General features: G+C 41.6%; 1 protein-coding gene across 2 annotated transcripts in view; it reads left to right on the forward strand.

Annotated features, from left to right (window-relative positions):
* pdlim2 (PDZ and LIM domain 2 (mystique)) overlaps positions 1-22,301 on the forward strand; it is a 37,649-nt gene that overhangs the window by 14,424 nt on the left and 924 nt on the right. Inside the window, exons 4-9 of one of the 2 annotated variants that reach the window (XM_034595630.1) lie at positions 70-139; positions 898-1,046; positions 2,159-2,222; positions 15,797-15,915; positions 20,259-20,404; positions 21,526-21,637. In XM_034595630.1, the coding sequence (XP_034451521.1) occupies positions 70-139; positions 898-1,046; positions 2,159-2,222; positions 15,797-15,915; positions 20,259-20,404; positions 21,526-21,637 (660 nt within the window). Of the gene's footprint in view, positions 1-69; positions 140-897; positions 1,047-2,158; positions 2,223-15,796; positions 15,916-20,255; positions 20,405-21,525; positions 21,638-22,301 lie in introns of both variants that reach the window. The other variant, XM_034595629.1, reaches the window with a different exon arrangement.

Below are 22,301 nucleotides of genomic sequence, written 5' to 3' on the forward strand. Positions count from 1 at the left end.
TAGATAGAATTTGTTTAGTCTGATAGGAGTAATGTTGTCAGTTGATTTTTATTGTATTCTGTCTTCAAGACCTGAACCTTCCAGCCCTGGACAGACTAATGGCATCAGCACGCCTGAACAGCTCACAGGACGCTTCCAGGTCAGTGCTGTAGCTCCACTGAGCGTTAATATGTCTTCAGTTTGTATCGATTATCTGCCATCGTATAGAAAATGTATGTAAAGAATTGTATTCTCATTTTCTTATTTGCCTCTTAACTGTGATCACTATTGCCTGCTTTTATTTTTAGATAATGTGGTATTTTGGTTACACAGTGTATTCTGCTTTCTTTCTAGTAGAACCTGATATGGATGTTTACTGGCCAATACCGATAAAAGCAGTACAATAATTCTGACCAATATATTTCTATTAAAAGAAAATGGCAATGATTCCTATGCTGTTGTTATCAAAACCTTATGACAAAGAAATGTAATTGAGGCTTGATATTTTACAATAATACCAATAAAAAAACACAAAGACAACCAAATGTATAGAAGAAGAAACAAGACAATGCATATATTTTTTTTTTCATAAAATGTAAACATAAATGCAAATCTTTTCTGCATTGTTTATTCTGTAAAATAAGTTAATATCAGCAAACATAGACCTCACTAGGATTAAGTATCAGCTGATATTATTGGCCAAGTGATAAGTCGGTCGGCCTGTTTGTTCTACTGCCCACAAGATGGAAGTGGTACCAGATAGTGAAGTGGTTTTGAGATAAAAACTGATGCAACATTAATTTCAGTGTCCATTATGCCTCTAACTCTAGGCTTACAGCTCTTGTATGACAAACCTGCAGTATTAAGATGAATTTATGTTTAGTAGCATTAACATTCCTCCGCCATGATGTTTTGTAGGAGGCAGTAATAGTGAGTCGAGATGAGAACCAGAACTACAGAGAATACACCATCTCCAGCCCTGCATCACTGTCTCCTGGGCCCTATTCACCACAACCTCCTGCCAGCCCCGACCGGAAGAGGGAGAGGCTGACGCCAACCAACAAGAGGTCGCTCCCGTCACCCTCTATTTTTCACATTGGTCAAAAGCATTGACAATTTTCCATCATGCAGATCAAATTAGATTTTATTGCATATCTGATAGAAACAGACATTACTGATTGGCCGGAGTGCGATATGATTCATTTTACAAAAATGCCTCTGAGGTAGATACCATTGTCTTCCCATGAAATGTAAAATGCAGGCTTATGAGTCTACTCTACTTGCTGCATTGTACACATATGCAGTCTGGTTACTTGAACAATTCTCCTGAAATACTAGAATGAAAATATTCTCTCCACATGAGCACAGTCTATGGTTAAGTCTTAAAACAGCTCGACCTTTCAGATGAAAAACTGGTCCATTCACTGCTTAAACACGCTCGCATCTGGACAAAAAGCAGCAACAAGTGCTCTCTTGACAACAGGCAGTCAATAGGTATGGGAATAACAGACAGAAAGTGGAGCCATGGGATTGTACTGTAGTAACAAAGGATATGCACAGGATATCACATTCCACCGTTAGCATTCACTTTAACAAAAGGCAGAATGTGGAACGTTCACCACACTTTCTCTGTGCACGGCCATTTGTTGTCTCCCGGATGACTTTTACTAGGTCACAGTTCAAACCCAAATCTGCTCCCACGTGTGGACTGAAGTTTGCTGTCCTGCACTGCCCCGATGTTGTTCTCAGTGTTAATATACTTGCACTTCAGCTCATGTTTATCTCATCTTAAACACATAAATCTCTATTTCATCACACAACACTGCAGCAATGATTCTAAGAAGTTTATTTCCATTTCAAATGATGATGTATGATAAATAAACAGGTTTATAATGGCATCTTGCGTTATTCCCTATGTGGGATGACAATGTGACATTATGAATAGTGATCATTTTATGAATGACATCTAGATATAGGTGATATGGATAAAACCTTGTATCATTATAGTATGTTATTTTATATCGTATCAATTTTACATCACATCATGTAAAAATCCAACAATGCTATTAATTAATCTGTCTGATTTGTTGGCAGCATCTTTCACAGTACTCAAACAGGCAGTTGCACATAAGCAATATATATTAATCATTCATGTGTATGTCTTCTGTTTACATTATAGTGTCCAGCTGCGCTCATGGTCGCCAGAGGACAAGAGTCACAGGCTGTCCAGACCTCTGTCACAGGTCAGGTTCTGCCACATCCTTTTCTTCTTTCTTCGTCACTATTGACCTTTTTATTAAGCAAAGATTTTCATTCAAAAGTTGTCTAATATTTATTGATACAGTAAGTGTCCACCCTGCAATAAAATGCAATTATATGCCAGCTGCTGTGGCTCAGGAGGTGGGGTGGTTGGTCCACTAGAAGGTTGGTGGTTTGATTGCCTGCACCTCCGGTCTGCGTTCTGAAGTGTCCTTGGGCAAGATGCAAAACCCCCACTTGCCCCCAATGACTGTGCCAACAGTTTGTAAATAGTGTGTGATGAAGAAATTCTCTGTGAATTATTGAATCAGACTTGACCGAATGGTCAATAAGAGGATTATATAAATAACTGGAAAAGTGCTATTTAAGTACAATCAGTTGTCTTTAATTAGTTGATGATAATTTTTCCCTTCAAGAAATATTTGTACTGTCGATGTCCTGATTTGAATTCTGTCAGATGATAGATTTTCTATAAAAAATAAGTTTTCTACTTTGTATTTTATAACATCTGTAGAAATCAGGATGACATGACAGGGTACATGAAGCAAATACAGTACATATATTATGCAGTCGTACCGGTCAAATGCAAATGTCCTCACAGAGTCGATGTGTGTTTCACGTGTGGCTGCAGTTTTAGGCTGCAGTTGACTCAGACAGTACAGTTTATGGTTTTCGTCGTCTCCGTGGCTCTTTCTGTGTGAGATGTATTTATTTTGACTGTACTGCCCGAGTCAGTTAGAATAACATGTCTGAATTCCAAGCCTTTCCTCTTTAATTGTTACTCTGATGCCACAGAAGATGCCCTACTAAAGTTTTGTGGCGAGGCAGGATACAGAGAGGGTTTGACATTTTTATAGCAGGTAGGGAAGAAACTCAAAAGGTCAGACTTTGAAAACATCTGACATTAAGCTGGAGCTGTTTCTTTCAGAGCCTGCATGCTCCCAGGGGAAAAAAAGATTAATTTCCTTTAAAACAATGGCCTTAACCTTTAGCTGCCCGAGTGGAGTCTCATTATTCTCAGCAGAGTGGTCAAATAAAGACTTGGGGTTATCATAAGACTGCAGCAAAATTATGCTGCTCTTATTTACCATTCCAGCGCCGAAACCAAGAGGGGGGACTCGGGTGTCTGGGAAGACTTCAGTGAGTTAAAGAGAGAAAATGTTGTGGGAAAGTTCATCATGAAGTATTTGAGCTATGCCTCCATGCTTAGTCTCAAGTATGGGTCCCACTGCAAACAGAACATGTGAGATGACAGAGCGGGATATAAAAATATACAAGACCTTTTGTCATGACACTAGGAATTCCAGCCATTTTTATAACTCTGGACATTATATAAAGTTAGAAAATATGCTGAGGTTTGAACTTCAAAACATTCAAGCGCTCCTTCTAAGAGGCCGCTCGCTGAGAGTTCATATTCTCTTTGGGATTCTTTGTGTTGTTTTTGTGATAAATGGGATTCAGATGCACTGTCACTCACGTCGTCGTCCAGTCTCTGGAGTGGAGGCCTGCGTCAGAGTGAGTGGATTTTTGAATTGTTTCACACTGGGAGAAAGATGAGCCAGTGTAGCTATGAAGTAACCAGAGTCCACGTGTGTCTTTTGAGTATGTTGTCATTAGTTTTTATTAATAGGTTTGACTTAAAATTCCTCATGTAGTCAGGACCACCTTGAAATCTGGTCAGAGCAAAATGCAGAGACGGAGAGTTCCTGGTAATAACTCATTTGGTGCGACTGCAGAATCACACAGCATGTTGTCTCCTTTCAAGTTGTTTCAGCTTGTGCAGGATGTGTGTGCAGACATGAGTCAACTCTCTGACTGGCTCACTGTTTAAGTGGATTCAGCAGAAATATGTGTGATATTCGCTGGGCTGACACCACAGACAGACAGCAGACTGGACTGGAGATGATGGAGCTATTTAGTGTCCGGCCCTCACGCTTGACTTGAATTGGCTCGTCTGTGCCATGGAACCCTTTTGGCTGAATAGCTGTTTTAAATAAACCACGAAATTCCTTTTTTTAATTTTGGAACTCCTCCGATTTCTACATACAAAGATCAGCTTGTCATGGAGAACATTAACTCTGTAGGGAGTTTTTTCAAGTCTGAATGAATAACCCCAATTATCAACTTCAAATGCTTATGACAGGGTATTGGGGCCATACTGAAGACAAAATTAGAGAATAGTGTAATTCTGAGAATAAAGTTGTAATATTTGGAGGATAAAGTTGGAAATAGGACAAAAAGAAGAGGAAAATGTAGAAAATGAGCAGTGCCGAAACTGTGCTCTCAGGGTTTCCACTCCTTCTGGATCAAAAATCTTACACCAATCTCACTTAAGATAATGTGGTGCTGATGAGCCATTTAGTGTTTTGTTATTCGTGAAACTTACTTAACAAGATGCTCCACATTCCTCATTTTAACGCAGGAAACATGCTGATCTTCTGACATTTTCTCTCTAAAATGACAAATATCCTAAATTATGATTTCGAAATAGTGAAACTCTTTTCTCAAAATCTCAGATTTCTTTTCACTTTAAGTGGCCCTGATACTTTAAAATACACAGTTCAACTTATACATACAACATTTATCACTGTATTATTTCTCACTAAAGGCACTGTGAGTGAAATAGAGATGATGTTTTCATCAATCCAAAACCACATTCAAAAACCCACTGCAGAGTTACAATGAGGCTGTGGCCAGCAAACCGTTTTGGAGCAAACTTCCGTATTGGCCGAGCAAAAAACACACAGCTACATTGTGGCTGAGAGCTCCATCAGTGAGCCCAAAGGAATGAACTTGCTCCTGTCATGGCCGTCCATCCAGCCTCGCATGTTTGTGGTATTTATGGAGCTGCACATCCTCCCATTCTCCTCACCATTTTTAAATTCATCCTTTCTCTCATTTTCCTGATGTTAGAATTCCCATCGTCTTGTATCCTCTGGGAGAAGTTACATTCCTTCTATGTCCTTCCACTCAACTTGTTTTTTTTCACAATTTTCATCTGTTCATTCTTTGTTTTTGAATTAATATCAATCTATAGACTCTAAGGTGGCAGCAATATAAGATGTCTAATCACGTCTTAATCCACCCATATTTACTTTTTCTGGTTTAAAGCTGAGTTGGATTACTTGCTCTCTCTTTTTGGCTGACCCCTTCCTCCAAATGGATGTCTTCTCTGGTTTTAAAGTGGTGACGAGCCTGCCGCCCCAGTGCTGTGATTAGTGAGCAGAGTTCTTTCACAGCGTTCAGTGGGGAACTTGCTGGGGTGAGGCCTGCCATAGGCACACTGTGTATTATGCTGCTCGGGCTGGCAGGAACACAACAGCCCAGTGAGCGCTGACATGCGGAGCCTCAATGACAAGGGCCTCTGTCCTGCCTAAGAGGTGCAGAGTGCCGCTGTATCAGGAGATCAGCCTCGCTAAAAAGCTCCTAAAAGGCTTTTCCTTCCCTGTTTTGGCTCCTTGAGTGAGGAGAGTGGGATTCGCAACGTGATCCACCATTTTCCAGGGTGTTGGATGTCCTGAGAAAAGGCCCCTGTACAATAGTGGCTGTGATGGCAGAGGCTGTGGACAGCTGGTGCTGAGTTTTCCTTCGCGTCACAAGGGTTGTCGTTGTGTGATGGGCTGGAAGAGGTAGGGGGTGGGGGGTTCTGAATGGACATCAGGGACCCTGTTGAAATTCCCAAACTGCATTTAAGTCTTCACACAACTCTGCAGAGACCAGAAGATGCTTTAACACTGCAATGTCCTTTGTGTCACATTATGGAGCCCGTCTGACAATATACCAAACATTTTCTTTTAAAATGGAAAATCACGACTTTGGTAGACGCCTGCTTTGACTTGAGTGTCTTTTCAACACATTTTGACATAACTCTACATTTTTTTTTATGCTGCACATTTTCTGTAATTTGTCATAACTTCAGGGTTGGGTTTGGACTCAAAAAGGAAATCCTGTCGGGCTCATTAGTTTTCGCTCTGGCTCGGACAGAAAATTGCGTCCCAAGTCACACTCTACATTGTAGTGTAAAACATTTTCCCTTGCAGCCTGCCTTTACCATTACATTTCCCACACTATAGATATGTAGTCATGTGAATAACAGAGCATCTATATGATACATCTTGACCAATAGGTCTGAAGGCTGATGTGAATAAGGAACGTGACCTTTAATCAGAAGGTGTGGATTCAAGTTTTTTTGGAAGCATCTATCCGAAAGTGTTCTGAAGTCCCAACCCTCCAGCAGCTGTAGGGATTTAGTAAGAATACTTGAGTAAAGCTCTTTCTATCTATGTTTCTTAATTGCCATTCGTGCCATTTATGTGCAGTGTGTAGTTTCATAGTATTTAATATCTACTAGCTCACCATCAAGCTTCTTGAAAGCCTGCGATTGTGTGTGAACTCACTGGGCACCGTCATGATTCAGAGCATCTGTTTATATCATTAAGAAGTGACCGCAACAGGATCTGTGCGATGAGCGGGGCCAAAACCAAACTGCTTTTCATGAGACATGACCCGTCACCCGGCCATTAGGAGCAGGCTCCATGTCTGCGTTTGCAGTTGCTGCACTTTGAGGTTCTTGGGGTTGCCTCAGTGGTTCTGCATGATCCTGTGCTCGCTAGGGAAGGCAGATTTCTAAATATTCCTTGTCGAGTAGGATGGCCAGTTTTGGGCCTGTACAGACCCAACGTTTCCCCTCTAGGCTAAAAGTGGGTAGGGTGACCTTGGCTGTATGACATGTCTCTTTATCCAGAGATGACATGGTAAGTATCCTTCCATACATCCTCCATCCCATACGTTTCTGTCCACCACCCTCCTACCAGCCACACGCTGCCCGCCAGCTTATGGCTTTGTCCTGCTCTATTCGAGAGCCTGTGGTGGACTGGAGTGCAAATCTGTGGTCATTGCTTTGGAACATATTTGTACATTTGACTTGCAGGAATAGAAGTTGGTTTATGTATTTTAAATGGAGTCAAAATGTAAAACTTTTTATTGCACATACTGTTGGTTAACTGTGAAAGTCTGAAGACTTGTAGAAGTTAGTGCACCTCACCTGCAGGGGCTTCTCCTCTAGTGCTAAATGGAGATATCTTTTCCTTGACGATGATGGCTAGGAATGATGTACTATTTCAGGTTTGACATGAGTGGGGCTGTTGTTTGGTTTGGCTGGCCAGAGCTGTTCTAAGCCAAGCCAGCATCAGGGGAGCGATGCTGGCTGTGTCCACGGTGGAGGGATGTTTTCTTCTTCTCCTGCTCAGCGAGCTCTGTGACTGGACCGCGTGAGGCCTTTTCACGTGGACTTTTAGCCATTAAGCTTGGGGTCCATTGTGGCCACTGCGCAGGCAGCATGCCTCTCCTCATCCCCACCGATTGATCAGCACACCTGTTTTTCTTTCCCCTGAAGTGGAAAAGCAAACTGGGGCACTTTTTATTCCCCTTGCTTTCCAGGCCCCCGGGCGTACTCCTGGGGACATTCGGCCCTGCGAGTTTTATGGGGGAATGTTGGCAGGGAGAGATGGGCCTTTTTACTCTATGGTGCTGTTTACGAAAGCGGTTGAGCAGTATGTCAACATTCCAAAAGTTGTTGTGAAGGGAACGACCCGAATAACTGCCCCTTAGTGTGTTCACGCCTACAAAAATAGACATGTCAACATATCTTCCCCCCAGTTTTACAGGGGACAACACCTTCCTTTTTAGGGGAACTGTTACTATGGCTACGTTTGTTGGTCATAAATCATAATTATTAAGCTGGTAAAATATCATCTGCAGTTAACACTGAAGAATTACTCTGCTTCACTGAGACACTTTAACTGCATATGTTGCTGACATTATAGATTTATGTTTTAGCCATTAACGGAAATTCCTGCTGAAACATGAGCTTTAATCTGTACTCCATCGTATTGTGTTGCATTTTAAGTCATAACAATATGTTAAACAGTAGAGTTATATCTCTGTGTAAAACCGATTTGAGATGTGGTGAATGTTTTCTCTTCTTAATTACTGTAGTTGATGCTGTAGGAAACATTAACCACCTTTTATGGAGGAACTTTGACTGAGCTGTTAAAAGTGGCACTTTACTTCCAGGTCATGATTTCAGTTCGCACATATCACTAAGATATAGCTTTGTTTGATTGCTATTGTCTTTTTCTCTGGATACTATCAAAAGAGGAATCCAGGCCACCATAAATTAAAAGTTTCATGAAGTCCAGCAATTTTTAGTCCAACCATAATAAACTCCAGATGTCTGATGAGCTTGATATGCTGCTCAAGTCGGAGCCTTGTGGTGAATATAATGGGGATGAAAAATGCGTTGCTTGTAGCATCCTTCATGGATAAATAAATAGTCAGACTCATACTCATTCTTCATTGTGTCTGACTTTTGGTGGCAGTGTAAGTGAGTGACTCCCCCAGACCACCTACACTATGATCACATGAGGCGGCTTTAGCTGCTCGGTGTCTGCAAGTATTCACTTGTACAGAATAAATGTGACCTGGCACCACTGACGAGGAGCTTCAGGAGCAGTGTTTCATCACTTTACTGAAGACTTCAGGATTTTTAAAGGAGTTTTTAACTAGTTATGAAACTGTCTTATTTTTAATATTGCTGCCTCTTTATGACTTACAACAGCAAATAAGACAACCAGGGAGAAAATTGTGTTTTTCTATAAACAAAAACATAATGGGAGATTTTGGCCCGACACGCTCTCCATCAAAACTCCACATCAGGGAATATCTCTTGGAAGAATTGTGTTCATCCCTCCAATATAGCTTTAAGGATTAATACCAAGGTGGACTAAAGCTGTTGTGGCCCATCACCATTGGTTTTTCCTTTTTAATTTGTCACCCTGCGTGTAAACTCTTTGGTGTTACAGGATAGCTCCTTAGGCACTTACACTGACTTAAGACTGGAAACTGAAAATTAATGTCCCACAGGCATAAAGTAAAAAAACTAAATGTAGATCTGTTTATAGCCAACAGTGGAAACAGTGCACAGACATACTGCAGTGCTCACAGTCGTCCCTCTGCTGTTCATTTGGCCTCTAATCTTGTACATATGGTTTATATCTGGAGCGGTCTGATGGTGTGTGGCCGTCGTGAGCGAATGGAGAAGAGGGGGTATCAACACTGGCATCATGGAGATCTGTCACTTTATTGAATGCTGCACTATATAAGCCTGTGCCAAGAATTATAGAGGATTGAGAAGATTGAGCTTGACTTTTAAAGCTTACTTTATGTTCCACGAAGAGGTTTACATCTTTTTGGAAAACGGTAAGATGCCTTAAAGCTGGGGTTGGTAATCCTGGAAAAGTTACACTTTAAAAAAAAAAATGCAACCTTTACATCCCACCCCCTCCCATTGGCCGGCTTGTTAAAGCTCATTCCCACAAAACATGAACGGGCACAACTGCTAGAGGCTGAGTTTTCCAGGACTTGCTCACTAACTTCTGACAATCGTCCTCTGCTTCAGTGGTGCATGTCTCCCAGGCTGAAGGCTCCGCTCATGTGCAGTGAAAGTACAGGCAGCAGGCAGGCAGGTCGGTTAGTGACAGACAGGTTCACTGACCAATCATTTTATTCGATCCAAATGAAATGATTGGTCTTGTTTTACAGTCCCCCAAGGGCCACAGACTCCAGCTTTTTTTCTTTTCTTTACAGAAGACTTTATTGATGGCTATGAATAGGATTTTAACAAATAAGGTAAAAAGTGTTTCAGAAACAAATGACCAACCCTATAAACTTAAAACAAGATGCAGCTGTTGTATATTAAATGCTGTGCTTGAAAATACAGAGAGAGGATCACCTAAAGCAAGGTCTATAGGAGATGTAGTCAGTCTGCACCCATCAGCCCACTGGTCTTATATCATCCAATCATTGTTACCTCCTCAGAGGAGGTTATGTTTTCATCAGCTTTTGTTTTTGTAAGCTAAATTACATCAAAACAAATTGACGGATTTCCACTGAACTTGTTGGAAGGATGCAGTGTGAGGCAGGGAAGAACCCATTCAATTTCTGGTGGGTATTTTCATCAGGGGTCAGATCCAGGATTTTTGTATTACTGTCTTTAACATTGGACATGAGGCATTTTTGTGGACATGTTCACTCTTTTCCCAGGGAATAATTCATGAATCTTGATTAAATAAATCAGGCACTTTTAGGTGAACTGATATCTATGAGTGTGTGCAATGTGGTGCAGCTCGATTGAATTGTGGACTTTGGGGCCTTGGAGGAGGTATGTGCTCTACTGCGTGCCATTCTACAGTATTTGTAGTCTGAGACCCTCAGTAAAACAGCTGCTTTGGGATGAGGCCATAGAAAAAAGTAAATAAAGTTAATGACATGAATTTTGATATAAAACTATGCCCCTTGATTACCCATAGATTCTGTTATTTTATTACAGAATGTGGACACAATAATGAACCATCGCTCAGACATAATTACAAGGCAGGCACCAGCAGTGACAGTGGATAACGAGCATGTTGGCCTCAGGTCTTTGCTCAGGACCTCCACCAGTGCACACGGCTGTGCACAGCCCTGATTATTACCCAGCATGTCTGGTGTCCCCTCCCTCGTTTTAGTTCAGCAGTCATGTCTGTGGTGGAGACAGTGAATAAGCAGTAATAGGACTTTCTCACTGCAGCACCAAGCCTCTCTAAACAAAAGCTCCTCCAGGCATCACTCTTGTGCGATCCTGGCCCGTGCCCTGTAATTGAAGCTGCAGGGTGGTGGTGATGATGATGATGATGATGCAGAGTGGCCTGCTTGGAGCCAGACTGTAGGCTCCTCCACTGGCACTGTCCCCAACATCTCCCACGGGCCTTGATTTAAAACAGCTGCCCTCAATGCTCTTCGCCATTTCCTGTTTGTTTGTGTCTTGAAGCGCCCAATCATAGAAATCTTGTTAGTGTTTAAGTGATTATGTTGCATATTTTCACTCTTCATCCTGTTTCTTTTTCTTTTCTTCAGCGTAAGCCAGTCACTTAGTCTTTGTCAAAAGTTTTCGTTGACAGAAACCATGCAGCGTTAGCAAAGAATCCCTAAAACCAACAAAATTTGCTTTATTACTCTTCATGTTTGCAGGTCATATATAGGTTTGAATGATTTACTGACCTGGTGTTATTTTTCATAGATTGCATGTCGGCTATTTCAGAGGCAATATACACAAGCATCAGACTTAAGTTTACAATCCTTCAATAAAAGCTTCGTAATCAGCTGAATATAAAGTATTTCAGTAGCAAAATGAATGTTGTGCTTTTACTTTATAGACAAATTGCTAAAGAGGAAATGATTCAATGAATGTTGTTTTCATGACGGAGATCAGCACCTGCGACACCCATGAATTTCTGTCTGTCTGATATTGTGAAATAAAATAATCTGATTATCAAAATGATCTGCAGGACAGATATTATTGCTGACAGGACAGTTTTGGCCTGTGGGCTGCTAGTTGTAGTTTATGGATGCTGAAGATGACATGTTCAACTTGGTCCGCAGACTGTCTGTGAAGCCCCGCCCTCACTGACTGATGGCCTCTGTTTGCCTGAACATATAATAAATCCTACATTGAACTTCATTGGGCCCCTAACAATACACATGTCAAGTGTGAAGCTGAAAAGATGAATCAAGATATGCTTTCCACATACAGACAGAGATTTTAGGAATTAGTCGATAGATGTTGCTTTGCTGTGATTGGTTCACAGAAAGCAATGAAGCCCGGTTCACAGCACAAACAAAAACACAAATGCAGAAATGTGGAAAACACAAAACTGTTCTAACGTGATCAGAAAAATAGTGATTTATCTCAAAAGCTATTGAGAAAATAGGGGTTTCAGGACTTCTTTCAGACTCTTGTGTTTGAGTGTTTGGTCTCACACATCCAGTACAAAACTTCATTGACAGCCTTTTAAGTCAGATATGTTATTGTATATGCAAGTCAAGGCCAGCACAACATCCAGGATCATTAGGGAATGTCACTGGTATGTTGCCTATAAACTCCTGATTACAGTTCAGTGTGGCTTTAATCAGAGTTTCCTCCTTTAGCCGGCCACAGGAACCAGGAAGAATTGGCTGCTGATTTTTCTCCAGTGGTCTCTCCCTTCTCTGAGCCATGCTCCCATCCAAGACAAAATAACAGGCTTTCCTATGCTCGCCTTTGCCCCTCCCTGAGTTTTTTGGTGCATGAGACATAGGGGCATTGTTGGCACTACCATGGTGCAGTTTACCAAACACATTGCAGCTCGGAGATCAAGCGTGCGTAATGGTTTAATGGCTCACAATGGAACACTGATGATTTTAGAACAAAGATGTTTCAGACGCAGTATAAGGCCGTTGCCAGCCGTGCCATGGTTACAGCTATAAAAATCTGGCACTGGACATTGCGGCATGGATGATGGTGATGGGAGAACCGCTCAAGTTTTTTGAACTTTCTAAGGTCAAGCTCAATCACAGCCACATTCTCCCTGTCACAGTGGAGCGTGTGTTTTTTCTCTCTCTTCTTCCTTTTTGTTTTTCTTTACTTCATTGCATTCCTCTTGAGTCTCATAGATTAGAGTTGTGTTTTTATCTGTAAACTCTCCTGCTGTTGGAGAGCCTGAAGATCCACACTCAGTAGCCAGACACTTATATAACATAGGTATGGTTTGCATTAGCGTGGATTCATACACACATACTGGGCAGCTTCCCTAGGTCTTCCCGATACGAATCCCTAAAGCATGTATCTCTTTCAGGTATATGCCCTTGAGATTGTTTCGCAGCAGGAGAGGACTCGGTTGTTCTCTTGTATTGTGATGGTATGGAATATATGATCTTCTGAGCCTGCTGTTATTATGCTGGGTTTATCCTGGGAGGAATCATAGGGAGACGTACCAGTGATCATTTCTGGTAAAGGCTTCCTGGCACACACCACTAATCTGCCCACTCGCTAAGGAAAAAGAAGAGGAAAATTGGACTCAATTGAGAACAGAGACATTGTTCAAAGAGTTGCTGAATTGGAAGCGGGTGCTGGCATTGGACACACAAATCTTTGACTCCCATCGGTGCCACTGTGTCAGCATCGAGCTCCGGCTCAGTCTCAGACGTGTACCGGTTCGAAAAACCCGGGCTGAGGCATTTTTTCCTTGGATGGAACCTGTGTAAACCTGATGCCAGCTGGTGACGGTTAGAGAGAGAAACTCGGTGAGCTTTATTTTCAAAGCTGTACTGTGGAGTTATCTGGGGGTTGTTTGCACTCTTGAGTTTTCCTGGACTGTGCACAGACCGAACAGACCGTAATGGCTCTGTTTCCCCAGCAAACTGGAAATTATGAAACGGTTTTTGAAACTTGTTTAAAACATGTTTATTTTTTTTCAACCAATCATGTTATTCTGATATTGCACTAATGCATGAGCATGCTCTCTGTGATCAGTAAGTGGTCAGTATCAGAGGTGCACTTGGTTGATGCCAGACAGTGATGTAGATAAAATGTGTTGGTATTCCTGACACTACAAGTGCCTGGTTTTAGTCATGAACAAAAACACCCATGCACACTGTGCATGGGTGTTAACTGTGATCATGTGCCCAAGGAAAATTTCCCTTGTGGATCAATCAAGATCTTTTATGGTGATTAAAGTTCAACAGTTTTTAACCTTTGCACTTAATGTTAGTCTTCTCCTATCTTGGTTTCAGCTACAATAAAAAATATCAATGGCACATCTACTGAGTCTATGAACGGCTTGTGTATAGTAGGTATGTAGCGCCCTCTTCTGGCAAAAGTCAAATATTCACTTTGCTCTCCTTTTGGAAGGTCTTTTCTCATCCCACGATGAGGCAGCGACACTGTTTATGTTTTATGACCATGAATAATTGTGAGATTTGCACTGCATCTGGAAACTATTGAAGTACATGCTGGCACTGTCGTTCCCATCAAACCAACACCGGAGTTGGTGCCAAACATCTGTTGCCACACAATCCATCTTCTATCAGCTGAGGGAACTGAAGTGTAGCTCTGATTATAAATGGTAATCAAGATAAAAATGTAATAGAGGTTCCCCTCATTGTGGGTGGAAACTGTTTATATTTGAACCAATATGGTAGCAGGACCTTCAATTCAGTGTGTTATTTTTTCTGGGGGTATTAACTCTACTTTCTGTCGGTGTAATATAAAAAATCAACCAACACAGGGGCGGGAAGTCCAGTTATATTATAGTGGAGGCTGACTGCAGGGGTTTTACTGCAATATCCACCAAGAGCGAGGAATCCACGGACGAGCCCTGCATCAGACCAAAAAGGAAACATCACATACTGCAAAATCCTTCAACCAATGAGGAAATACCCAAACTGGGCCCCAAGATGTCAGGGACACACGCCCAGGGCTGATCAGTCTGTGGTGGGCCTGCCTTAGCAGAGGTTGTGTTGTGATTAAAAGGCCAAAACACCCGATGATGCTAAGGTACACATGATGATCTGTCCCTGACATCTGCTGGTGGTTCACAACTTATCATCAAAGGAGTGCAGAAGACCTTCAAACGTTAAAGGGACACGCACCATCTTGTTCTGTTTTAAAAACCAACATCAACTTAATCCAACTAGTTAATTAATTAGGCCTACAGGAAGATGTTGATGATGCATCACTTAATGTTAATTTTCTCTGGCGCTGTCTGCAGCTATGCTAACATAGCTATTGTCTCACAATCAAACACGGAACACTACATCAGCTTGTAGTCGTACAGTATTTTTGTCTGACCAGGTGTTACTTCAGCTTGGACATGTTGCCCTGGCCAGTTTTGGATCATGGATCACAAACACTGCAGTGAGTGTTTGTCTTTTGTAACCACACGTGTGATCGCTTTCACCTCGCAATAGGCCCGACTCACTGTGAAGTCATGTTTAATGATTCTTCCTGGTTTTATTGGTGGTTGAAAAACGGCTTTCTGGTTCCCATTGATCTAGAGTGTGGACTGATGTTATACTTGCGCTCTCTTTCTTTTTGGCTTTGTTTAATATCAGTTACAACAATTACAGCTACAGTTGAATGCTGGACTCTTACGTCAGTATCGCAGAGTACTGACTCATGTTAAATCAAACGGAGTCATGCAACAGAAACTTTGAGAGCACACAACATGAAATACTGTACAATCAAACAGGGACTGTTGTTTGTTCTGCTTGTGAAAGTGCTCCAGTGTTCTGTATGTGGTCTCACTCCAACTGGAATTCATTTAAATTACTGATACATCTCTCAGGTTTGATCTTGACTGAATATATCCAACATAACTGTGTCAGACTTTTGTTTTATTCCAGGTTGCCAGACAGTACCGTCTCCTCAGATTTAAAGCTTTCTCAAATAGTGACACTACATTTGTCCAGAGCCAGTGTATGTGATTAGTGGAAACATTTTCTGCTGAATTCCTGCATCTGCACTCAACATAACTCCCTTTGTGTCTCTTGTGCAGTATCATTGCATCATGCTCTAAGCACTTGCCCAAGTGTCCTAATAGATTCCTCAGCTCACAATGTAAAGTTGGTTTCAGCTGCTGCAAGACGTTTCACGCTCAATTACTCTCTGTTTCTTCTTTGTGTCGTCTCTCTTCCTCCACAGGAGTTCTCCCCCACAGACTACAGAAAGAACTCCATGTCCAGCAGAACCCCGACACCACCAGGACGCTACTCTCCCCACAGTCCCATTGATCGAGATGTACCCATGTCTCCCCGACGCAGGTAAACAGCAGTCGCTTCACAAACAGCAGCATTGTATTAAAACATGTTAAGACACCATATTCCCAGAAATATATATACAGTTGTCCAAATATAATTAGGAAATAATCAATGTCTATGTGGAATTGGTGGGTTGGACATTTAATTGTAAATATTCCAGAAGATACACCACTGTCTCTTAGTGTCACTCCACCCCATGTTTTATAATGACCTCTTGTGTATTAAAGTAACTTTTTAACTGATATCGAACTGTTTACAATTATTCCTAATCCAAATCTAGTTCCTCTCCAAAGACAGGAGAGTAAAACAGCATCCACGCTCCAGGCAGACAGTCTGCACCATCTATAGGGCAGCAGTGGTTACTCCCACCTAACTACAATGGCAATCAGTAGAGCACATACCTCCGCCAAGACCCTGCAGTCCCCTTATATTCAATCAAACCGCACCAAAGTTCACACACTTCTGGATATCAGTGCCCTAAATGTGCCACATTTAAAAAAGAAAAATTCTTGTCCTATACGACATCCTTCAAAGTTTTGTTATAATCCGTCTAGCAGTTTTTGTGTAATCTTGCTTACATACCAATAATCAAACAGACAGGCATGAAAACATTTGATTTGTTACCTCCTTGGTGGAGGTAACAAATCAGCATTACCAAATATTTTGGATTACTCACGGATATTTTAAATTATAAAATAAGTAGACTGCTGGGTGTCGATCTAAAAACAAACGGAGACAATCCACATTTATTTTCATTCAAATGAATAATACTTAAGTATCAAATAAATGTCTTTTAAGACTTTTGCCTCTTTTGTTATTAGTTTTAATTGATTGTATTTTATCAGATGCAAAAACATAACATCAGCATTATGTATCAGCCATTAGAAGCCAAGCTCTACAAATATCAGCGTTAGCATTTGTCTTTGAAAAAATGTGCACTAATCCTAGGTATGTTGAACTGTCTTCGTTGTCCAAGTTCAGACAGTTTTGATATGAGATAATCAACCAGAACTTGCCAGAAGTTATATCTGCTGCAGGTCTATTATATTGAATGATAAATGCTTGTTGTAGAGTTTATATTATTTATTTATTTTCCATATTTGAAATTTATCTGTGAGGCCAGTCTCTGCTAGAAACTTTCCGTTGTATATTTGTAATTGTTCCTTCCTTTCAAAGGTCTGTATGGAAAGGCAGAGTTAAGGTGTTAATGGACCGAGGAGCCTGTTAGTCACATTGTGAATTCACTGCTGTGCTGCAGCTGACTCCTGGTGCTCTGAGCTGTTTGCAGCTGCACTCTGAGTTGACGTCTGCGTTTGACTTTTTAGCCTTTGTGAAACTTTATATTGTGTTCACCACCTGCACTTCAGTTTGCTCTTTCCTGCTTCGCCCACTCTGAGGTGATGAAGCCCTAATTTGGCTCATTTTGTTTTGTGCAGGTGCTGAAAACGATCTGGATTCACTCAGAATCACCAGTGTATTTCTGTCTCAGCAGAAATGAACATCTTTATCTAGTCTGTCTCATAATCCTTTGTGTCCACTCTCTCTCTGCTGGAGAGCCTGGTGCCTGTGTTTTCACAGAGCGCCATGGTTGACTTTGGCCCCACTTCCCTCCTGTGTAGCCACAGCTAGTGATATGACTTTTCAGCAAATGCAGTCATAGCCAAACACCCCACATTGCCAAAAAAGTCTGATTTTTGTTTTTTTTCCCTATCCCCCCTGATTGGCCTCCAGTCTGGAGCCCCCAGCCTGCACAGCAAGCCTCTCCCTGCTCCTCCCCAGCCAATCACAGACTCAGTGACACCCATTCACCCACCCCTTTATGTCGCATGGCCAATGACTTTGAGCCCCGGGGCACACCTTTCAGTCAGAATCTTGTTTTTCTGTCTTGTCTGGTTTAGATAGAGGTGTGTGTTCAGCATCTGAGTGTGTGTGCTTGTTTAGTTGTTTTCTCTGTGTGCTCTGAGTTGCTACAGCAGTGTTTGAAACAATAGGACCGGTTCAGTGAGCAGAAGCTGAGCTGCCTCTTTGTCTTTGTTCGCTTTAAGGTGAGTTTGGGATTTTCAGTTTTGTCATTTTGATATCTTTTCTCAGATGCCTGTGTTTTTGGTTTGGATGTTGAACTGTGAAGCATTCAGAAATGTGGTCGGAATTTAGCCCCGTGATCTTGCATATGTTTTGGCTACACGCATTTTGAATCTCTGCTATGACTAGATTGTTATCATTGCTCCGCATTGCCAAGTCTGGACATGGAAACCAGCAACACATGAGTCTCAGATGCAGACATTGTGTAGATGTGAGACTATTTGAAAGAGCCATTCCCAGATTAAAAAGCTAGACTGAAGTTCTTTGATACTTTTTGAACTCTGTGCATGAATCTGTGCACTCAGCTGCTCATCTCGTGTGTCGTTCTCTCTCTGACCGTCATTTATTTGTTTCCCATTTGACCTAGACTTTCCATGTTGTTTTGAGATTGCATGTCAGATGAGCTGGTGAGCGAAGCATAAAGGGGAAATGGATTGCTAAGGGTGGAGCTGAGCATGAGGAGAAGTTTGAGTGTGTGTTTTGGAGGTCTGTTTTCAATTTGAACCACGTTCAGTGATGCAGACGAAAAGGCCTGAACATTTGTTTTGGGCACATATTTGTTGTCTCATGTTCTTGCCATCTCCAGTTTCATTCACATTTTCACATATGAGGAAACGATGAAAGAACAAAATGCAGATTTTCAGCTTTAACAGAGACTCACTGCTGGACTTTTCATGTACAGCCCCCCAGTGTAAGAACAATGCAGCTGGACAGTGATTCTAAACCTAAGACCAAAGCAGACAGGGAGTTTTTCTTTTACTGGTCAAATGGTTTAATGCTCTTGACTGGTCAAATACATCATGTGAGCTGAGTCATACTAAGCACGTGTTTCACAGATTGAAGACAAGCGAAAAAGGGAATATTACTTCTTTTCAGAACTGTCAGAGCACAACAAGGGAGGACGCCAATGATTTGCTGAGTAAATACCACAGAGCACAAAGGGTTTGACACTGAACATGTGAATCAACTTTGTCAGTGTTCATTGGACACATTTTACTATTTTATCATTGTTTTACTGCAGATACAATATTCAGGAGTTCAGAGCAAATTATAATACTAATCTGGATTTATATAGCATCTCAAGTAGCTTTACAACAATGGATTTACATAAAAGGACACGAAGACCTTGAACATAAAAAACGTTGGACAATTGTTGAAAAATAAGTAGTAACTGAAATGTGAGATGAAACAAGAGTCTAAAGGAAGCAAACAATGATATGAGTAGATTTGAAGCCTCATAGAGCAGTGATGGTAAAATATGTTATAATCTATATGTTAAATCACAGCAGGGAACTGTTGACACTGGTGAAGCTGAGGTCATTGTCTCTGAGCAGATTCTCCACAGCGCAGGTGTCAGTTGAACAGTAACTATTTGGGCAGATTCTTTGAGAGTGATGGCAGTTGAGACAGTCAGTCAGGTTAAGTCGACTGGCTCTTCCTGACATGTTTGCTACAGGCGGAAGGCATCAAACCACACCTGGCCCAGTTAGCCAACCGGTTCCTGCTGACAGCAAACACCCAGCAGCTCCATGCACACGAATACTTGACACAAGAACACACTTTGCGTCTTTGTGCTTCTTGTAACTTACAAATACATCTGCCAGTCCAGACCCATGCGTCTCCTCAGCAGGGGGCGGGGAGGGACTGGTATTCAGCCTCACATTAGGAAGCAGTAAAGGGAAACCGCTTTTCCACCACAGCAGGGTTAAAGAATTTACTTGAAAAGTGAGCCACTGATCTTTTGTGCTAATTGTTTAATGACCTGACACCATGTACAACCCCTTCGGTAAAAGTTTCTTCTCCTTCCCCCTCCTGGCTGGAAACGAGATGCAAAATTACAAGTTTTTATGTCTGTTATTTTCTATAAGGACTTATGATTTCTGCTTACATAATCATAGCTGCTGAAAAGATTTAACTACTAGTTTATGCATTAGAAAAAGCACCCATGCAATAACTTCCATTGTCAGTCTTATGTCCTTTGTTTTTACCTTGGGGCTGTTATCTGAGTCACAACATATTCTGTAAGGTGATCGGAGGCCGATCCTGCAGAGCCTGTGATTGGTGTTTGGCCTCTTGCCTGTGGTGTGCAATCTAGACTTGATGTTTGGAGGTCAAAGTCTCAAAGCCAGCTGCTGCCCCCATCCCTCATTTCCTCTGGATTCACTTAAACCACACTCACCAGAGTTCACAAAGAGTTTGGCCCACAGTTTGAATTCAGAGAATATTATATCTCACGTTTTTCCCTCTTTTTCTTTCCACAGCAGTTCGAGCTCTGACTTTACCATGCAGAGGTTCGACAGGGACTCCGAGGTGTACAAGATGATCCAGGAGAATAGGGAGGCGCTCACGGAACCTCGTCAGTCCAACACCTTTAAAATGCTGCAGGAGGTCCTGGAGGCCGATGAGAAAGGTTAGCACTATGTGCACAATGGGGTCCAGACTTTGTCCGGAATGCCTTTCACATGTGAAGAATGCAGCAGGAGATTCAGACACATTCAACAGAAAAAATCTCCACAAATGGTTCAGGGGGGGTGGTGCAGGAGGAATAACATGTATTTATTCTGCCACTGAGAACACATGTTTGATTACAGGACATCGAAACCAGTGTCCACCCTTTTTACCAAAAGCTCTTAAATCTCTTTATCTAAGTTTATATCTTCGTCTTCTACGTGTATGGCTTCTCTATTTATCCTGAGATATGTATTCTTCTAGTTTTTCTTCAGTTTTGCGTCTGTGATTTGCTTGAAACTTCATCAATGTGCCCATTCACCCTCCAGATAATATATAGAGTTTTTACAAGTGGGCTGGCAGAAAAACTCTAGAGAATGTCCACAGCAACTGACTCGGACATTTGCATTCTCACATATAGCCCCTACAGATAATTTCATGAATCAAAATGTAATGTTCATTCTGTTCCAAAAAATCAATTTGTTGGAAAATTGTAGTTACATGAAACCTTTTAGATGGAGCATCAAAAGCAATCAGACTACAGACATGTAACAGATTCCTATCAGCGGCTGCTTTCAGAATTTGTCTGTGTCAAATGCAACATAATTCACCTCACCTCCTGCAGTTGTTTGCTGGCTGCATGTCCATCTTGAAATCATCTGTCGAATGTGTATCACGCATAACAAGTGAGTGCGAGTTACAGAATAGTGACTTCCATATGGTCTTCACCTGGGCTGGATATGGAGAAAGAACAGCTCTCCAGTGTACAGTTCATAATCTGAGCAGCATATCGTGGAATTCCTCTGTTCTCCTTTTCACCCCTTTGCTTTGATAAATGTCAGAGCAAATAAATCCAGATAGGACTTACATTCTTTCCTGATGCAATAATGACCAGTGTGTGGAAAACCTATTTCATGAAGCGTGTCCCATGGGTGATGAACCAGTGATGACTAGTGGGAAATGCAAACATGCTCCACTGGCAGAGAGCAGTGGAGACAAACGGTGTTGATGTGATGAGACACGCAAACCTATCAGAACATCTATGTGAGCAGTGTGTGTGTGTTTATCTGTGTGTAACTTCAGAGGCGGCCCTGCGGTTCCCAGGGAAACTTTCGCCCAGCGTCCCCAAACCGAGCACATCAGTGGGAGGAGTCAGCAAATATCATACCTGTGAGAAGTGTGGCACCAGCATTGTGTAAGTCCACTGTCACATGATATTACACACTGTGATAACTATTATACTGCAGTAAATACATGGATAATTTTCTTTTCAGTAAAAGATGCTGCAGATATTAAGTGTGTGTTTGTATTATTAATAATATTATTAAAAAAACATTATAAAAATGATTCAAATGTAACATGAACATGTTTTTTGCGTTGGTGTCAAAGACCCTGTTCAGACCTGCTATGAACATCTGTCCCAAGAGATCCGATCACAAGTGGACAGTGTTAAGTGGTATTAAAATGCTTCCTGTGAACATTTGTGATCATATCTCACTTCTCACTACATGTTTACTTACTCTATGCAAGTAAACGTGTGTTTTACTTTGGGAAGACCAAATGATGTTATTATTACCCAGTCTGAGTTTGATATGTCCGATGAAAATGTTTGCTCGCTCTCGCTCTGTCTGTCTCTCTCCGAGACACAGAATCAGGAGGGACTGCATATGTCTTGCAGCTGTGCTATGAAGAAAGATTTTAGTCGGTTTAAGAAAAGTATCATTATCATTATATGTTGGTCTGTGTTGATACTTTGGCGATGGCCCCAAAAAAATCCACGTATGGACACTGAGAAGACTCAAAATAGGTCAGCTCAGGAGGCGGTCCTTCACCTGTGGCTCAGGAAGCATTTGTGTTCT

The sequence above is a fragment of the Hippoglossus hippoglossus genome, chromosome 9 (genome assembly GCF_009819705.1).
Source record: "Hippoglossus hippoglossus isolate fHipHip1 chromosome 9, fHipHip1.pri, whole genome shotgun sequence".
Taxonomy (NCBI): domain Eukaryota; kingdom Metazoa; phylum Chordata; class Actinopteri; order Pleuronectiformes; family Pleuronectidae; genus Hippoglossus; species Hippoglossus hippoglossus.